Genomic DNA, 6,013 nt, shown 5'->3' with positions numbered 1-6,013 from the left:
CACGGATCGGGCAGGTAACTGAAAACGAGTTTGAACTTGCCACAGTACCAGCGGGCATCAGTCAGGTGAACAAAAAGCGAGCTTCTTCCAAGAAGCTCCCTTCGAGGACCGAAAAATACCCTTCATCGAGCACATCCTTAGCCATAGCCAATTCAGATATCCGAATTCACTTAGTTCTCACCACAGCTGAAAAGTTTTGTTCTTCTGAAAACTTTTATATATCTAACAGATTGCGGCAAATATACCAGCAAATGTACGCTGAGCGGATTGTACACTTAACAATAAATCTTTTGGTAATTTGTTGAACAACAACCAATCAACAACCAATAACTCTTTTGCTTATAGAAGATTTAGCGTTTCTTGTCACAGTGAAAAGCATTTGGTTACCAAACTAATATCGATTTGGCATAACTGTGTGATCTTCCCCGTGTCTACAAAAACCCAGTGAATTCCTTTGAGCATAAAAGACTGTCGTTTTTATCAAAAATAGCTGGTATAATAAGATTTTATTGTCCGTTTATTATATTCACTGGTGGGCATAAACGAATGTACCACGGACTAAATGAATGTCTGAGTATCCTGGCTAAGTTATGACGGAACAGTTTTTTTGGTCGTTTTGCCTTATTGTCTTTCAATATGGTGCAATTAGTCTCTTGACGGTCTATGCAATTCACTGTAGCCCAGCTAATCTCTGTTTGCTGTTTGGCAGATGCTGTACTGGATATTTTTCCAGAGTCGCTTGCAATAAAGGGCCTATAAGCATTCAAACATTAGCAAAAAAGTCATTTTGCACACAAAAACTAAAACAGTAGAATGACTTTTCTACTAACTGGGCTTCGTCAAGTTTGACACTTTACCAGTAAAAGTGTTTTCAAACAAGTCAGTGAAAATCTGCACGCATTGTACTCCCGGTTTACTCAGTTATAATTTACTGAAACAGTTGATCTTGTACTCTTTTTCTCTAACGGGATCGGTCAAGCTTATATCCTTGCATGGCCCCTCAATGATCATGTGATCTGGAATGCTGTTGGTAAATTTGCCCTGTTACACAATACTATTGTTAAGCTCTTCAAAGCTTGATCACTTGTATTCAAACTTATCGTTTATGTCGCTACTTGAGGGACTACTCTTAAGGCGTCATGAAGTTCAGTTGAAAAAGTCGTGGCACCTTTGAGCTTTACGGCAAGTAACTCTGATGGTCTTCCCCGAAATCCAGCGACACTCTCCCCAAGAGATTAGTTGCTAGCGTCTTTCAACTTACTTTTCGTTTTGCAAAACACTAACTTGTTTGATGGAGTCATTACCCCCCACACCACAGAATGCGCACCTGGTGTTTTCTGAAGTTACTTCTTTGTCAACAGTTGACAGAAGAGAAGAGGCGGAATCATTCATCTGTACTTTGTATTGACTACAACGAGAACAAATCAATTACCATATAGTGTCGAAGGCCAGGAAAGTCAGGTAATGATTTTTGCAGGGCCTTCTTCGTGGATCAGAACCGTTGCGAAGAATTTCTGATGAATTCCGAATGAGCATTATGAGTGGCAGTTTTTGGGAGATTGAAAATGTTTTCCACTTGACGTGTGCTGCCGTTTCTCTAAATTGCCTGATGTCAAGCCCATCCAGCCGATTGTACGTTGCGGTGAGTATGGGATTACAAAGACTACGGTTGTGCTCCGGGATTTACTGGGATGGTGTGTGGGTGGATTACTAATTGGTCTGAGATCAATATTTTGTATATGCCAACAGTATCGTTTAGAAGGGTCATTGGAATGCATACTTGTGAAAGATCTCCAATGTGTGAAAAAGTGCCAAGTGCCTTCAAATATAGTTGCAAGCAGTAGGAGAGGGGCCATCAAAAATAACACTTCACAGTTCTCGGCAAAATATCAAAGTTTCCAGCGAATAACAAGCATTGGATAACTTGCGACGAAATGTGTATATCACAAAGATGCGTTTTCGTGAAACGGTATGCTTCAGTCTTGAAAGAAGTGTAATTTATTTAACGGCTATGGATTGAAAATGGTTAGAATACAGATTGATGGATCTCTTTCAAAAGGATATACAATGGAAAATGTGTTGTGTGCTTCCGTCTTTGTTTCGCGCATTATGTTCTTTTGTTCACTAAACGGGAAGGCAGAGTAGAAAGACGAAATGAGTGAAAAACGTTTCCAGCACCACTTGGATTTTGAGGGTTCACTGACTTCACTTGCATAATGAAACTTTGCCTTAGGGCTGAAAACTACCTAATGTTATCCTCAAGGTAACGCAGTAATAAAAATAAAACAGAGCAGGTTAAAATACACATGCAGTTGAACAGGCTGTTCACATTTACACAACGTGCATTTTCATCGAAACCACGATGACGGGAAAGGCCAAATTTGCAAGTTATTCACGGTTCCTTGTAACCTGTGATGTTTTTATGCCAAATGCACACTAAAGTGTCTTGAAAAGAACATTTTCAAGCCGAAAAATAGCTTAGGATAGTAGAGGACTCGACATAAGGACCACCTAACTCCTTAGATTTTTTATCTTACCTAGTATTACTAGTCGGATTACAAATGTAAGTGGAATTCAAGATCGCTTCAAACCACATCCTTGAGGTGTTTTGTGGTATCATGTTCCCAAGTTAAAAATTTCGGACAGAGAGGATGATATTAAGTTGCATGGTGAGCTGGGATGGGACACAAGAATGATACTCATTTCTGTATTTCAATGCCCGCAGTTCGGATTAACTAATTTTGTGTCATGATTAGAGAGCGATCCGTCTCCACCAGTAGATACATGTTGAAGTCCTCGTAAAACAAACCTTCATGCGCATAGCAATGGTAAACTGTCCATTTTGTGATGAACACTGTAATGCGAAACGGTTAAACATTTCTTCAACAGTTAGGGTCGCATGCTGTATATGTCGTTTCGGTGCCCGGCTGGTTAGATGTTGTTATGATGTCAAGCCGGTAACCGTGAACTTTCAAACAATAATCACCAATAGAAGGGACAGTAATTGCAACATAAGTTTCGATCCATAGTCCAACTCAAACTATTGTGCTCGCTGTGATCACTTCACCTAACTGAACTTTTCCATCGAAGCTCAAATACTGCACAGAGGACTCAAGCTGACAAAAGTATCAAGAATTAGAATTGCAAGCATTTATCCTGCGAGATCATGAGCATGAGAAAATAGTGACTATCTGTGATGCTGAATTCAGCCTTGATGCCTAAATCTATTCTGGTTGACGGCACCGCGTAGCTCCTCTACGTTTTTTTGCTGCTGAGCCAAATGATGTGACGTATTCTTGAGTGGAATGGACAAAAAGGAAATTGTCGGTGGAACAGACTGACTAAAAGGGTAATAATTAATTAATGTGCATGATGACCTAAGAGAGGTTTTGCCAGATCATCGTGAATATTGTCCAGTGTACACTGTAATGAACTAACCTAGCACAGTAGAGAAACTCCGTTCAAATTCGGCATAAACGTCGTACGTGGAATGTTGTCAGATGGCAAGAAGCCGCATCCATAGGTGTTGGTCTGCAGTAAGTCGCTTGTTGACAGTGAAACGGGTAAGATTGTCTGACCACGCAGTGTTAGCCCATATTGCTGAAACCCGGCTACCGGAAAAGTTGGATGCACAGGGTTCTCCGCCATTCCAAATCTCGGTAACGGTGCAGGATTTATTAACGGGAACCCTGGGGTAACGGGGCAGGGTGTAAGGTAGGGTTGAAAAAATGGTCGTTCACCAAGATGTCGCACGGCCATCAGCCCTGATTTCATTCCGGGTAGAGTGGATATGGCGACTGGCAGAGCGTCTGTGAGCAGCGGTGCTGTCATGTCACATGACATTGGACCGGGCTGTTGACAGTTGCTAGAAAAATAAATCGCACCATAATTAAAAGAGCTGTAAGACATGGCTACTTTGTTTTCAGCCACACTGACGGAGGAAAGTGACCTAATGTCATTTAAAAGATAGGCCTTCCCTCTTGTAGATGGATTTCCATTGCATGTGTGAAGATTCTTCCCTTTACCTGTCAAATTTACTCTCGCTCAGTCCATTCCCTGTCTAAAGCCGATCAAATTTTGTTGACCGTTTTGCATGGTGTTTTCGGATAGGGACCTGTAAAACAAGGTAAGGGTGCTTCTTCAGCTTTGAAAATTATGGTAAACTCAAAGATAAAGCGTCATTAGATGCACGAATTTTCAACTAAATGCTCCAGACATATCGTACAAAACAAATACAAATGTTATCCAAACCCGATTTACGTGGAATTTAGCTGCCCAATCATCATCTGACTATTGAGGATTATCTGTTTTAGTGGATTTTGTATACATTTATGAGGTTATTAGAACGATGTCAACTTACCACTTGAGTAACATTTAGATACAAACAAGGTTGTAAAATTTGTGTTTCGCTTTCATTTGCTGTATAGGTTCACCCAAGCTTTTCACCCAGCACTGTGTAAACCAATTTAGAATGAATGAATCAGATTTCATAGTTTCAAATAATTATGTGACGGAGCACGTTACGCAGATTAGTGTGGAAAGATGATACATGTCGTGAAGCAATCAAGGGTGATTTCTGCCCCAGTCAATGTACCTCTATCAAGAGTGGTTATGATGCTTTGCATGTCAATATACTTTATAACGAACCCAGTTGTGCAACTCAGTGCACAAATATTCTTGCCTTGTGGGTAATCACCACCGGTATTCCAATTACGGATCCCAGGAAACACGATTCTGAGCAGTCATCTGTAGTTGGAGAGCATATTGCCGAACGTTTTGCTGTAGTGTCCCCGAAGGCCGAGCAGTGAGGGTTGCGAACAACGATTACTGCGACCCGAGTTCGAACCTCAGATGAACGTCTCCAGATTGGTCTCTGGCATCTGGCCTAGTAACCTGCGCATGCGTTATTTTGGAAACGAAAACCCGAAAAGAAATCTTTCTTTCTTTCCTTTTACATAGCATTGATTTATTGGAGCCTAATGTATCAACCTAGGTAGTCAGCTCACTGCCTTCTTCAACAAGGTGGCCGATAATCCTCAAAATGACGACGAAAAATACAAACTGTGGCCCGCATCTGGTGTTATCTGTGCGTCACGTGCTAAACTCTGGATTCATTCTCATTTTTTACTCCTCGTGGGTGCGTCTGGATGGTTTTTTCGTTCCACCTATTCTCGGAAATCTAACCCAGTGGTTGCGATAAAATTGCTCTAGTTGGATGGTGCAAAAGCACTGGAATAGAATAAAAGCAAAAAAGCCATGGCATCGCTGCTTTTTATAATATTTTTTTGAAATTGCCCGACTCACCCAGAAAAATCTCTAAAAACATAATTTGCCCATACTTCTAATGAAGGTCTATATTTTACTCACGTCTATTCTTGCATGCAATCAACCACCAAATCACATTTACAGCCTTAGATTTTGCATTTCTCTTCACTCGGTGTGCTGGTCTGCCATATGCTCTCTCATTTGTGGGAGATAAGGTTGAAGTTAGCCAGGCAAACACTACCGGATAAACAGAAAGCACATCCGGAAGATATGATAAGCGTGAATCAATGCATTGTTCAATTGTCCCATTACCTGATTAGTTACCATCATCTTGGACAGTCGGTAAACCCTCAAGCTTATAAAAACTAGCACCAAGTTGTCATACTTTCCCTTCAAGTCCATTGTATCACAAAAACTACAGGATTCACATATGCGCCGGAATTCCAGTGATGCGTACAACAGGTTTTTTATGGAGAAAGATCCCTCAAAATATAAGTCAAATTTCGATTGCCCATATCACCCTTGCTCGAATTTTGGCACTACCATTACTAGAATTATCCGTGCGTTGCAGTTGTTGGTAATCTGGTATTTAATAAATCACAATGAGGAATATGGTAATGGTGTACGCTCTTCCGGTGGTGCATAGATTGTTCCTCTTCGCCGACCTGCATCTTTCAGCTTTCATTCTGAGATAATGGGAACCGTTGGCTACCACTTCTTCGTACGTCTTGTTCATCTATTTGGTAAT

At 40.9% G+C, this 6,013-nt stretch overlaps 1 protein-coding gene across 1 annotated transcript in view; it reads right to left on the bottom strand.

Annotated features, from left to right (window-relative positions):
- Positions 1-3,438: 3,438 nt before the first annotated feature.
- The window catches only part of T265_12979 (hypothetical protein), a gene marked incomplete at both ends in the record, with an annotated part of 10,553 nt that continues 7,978 nt past the window's right edge, over positions 3,439-6,013 (bottom strand). The window contains one exon of the mRNA XM_009166593.1: positions 3,439-3,865. Within this exon, the coding sequence (XP_009164857.1) occupies positions 3,439-3,865 (427 nt within the window). The remainder of the gene's footprint in view (positions 3,866-6,013) is intronic.

This window comes from Opisthorchis viverrini (assembly GCF_000715545.1).
Source record: "Opisthorchis viverrini unplaced genomic scaffold opera_v5_28, whole genome shotgun sequence".
Lineage (NCBI taxonomy): Eukaryota > Metazoa > Platyhelminthes > Trematoda > Opisthorchiida > Opisthorchiidae > Opisthorchis > Opisthorchis viverrini.
Note: the sequence above shows the minus strand (reverse complement) of the source record. Positions and strands in the feature narration are given on the sequence as shown.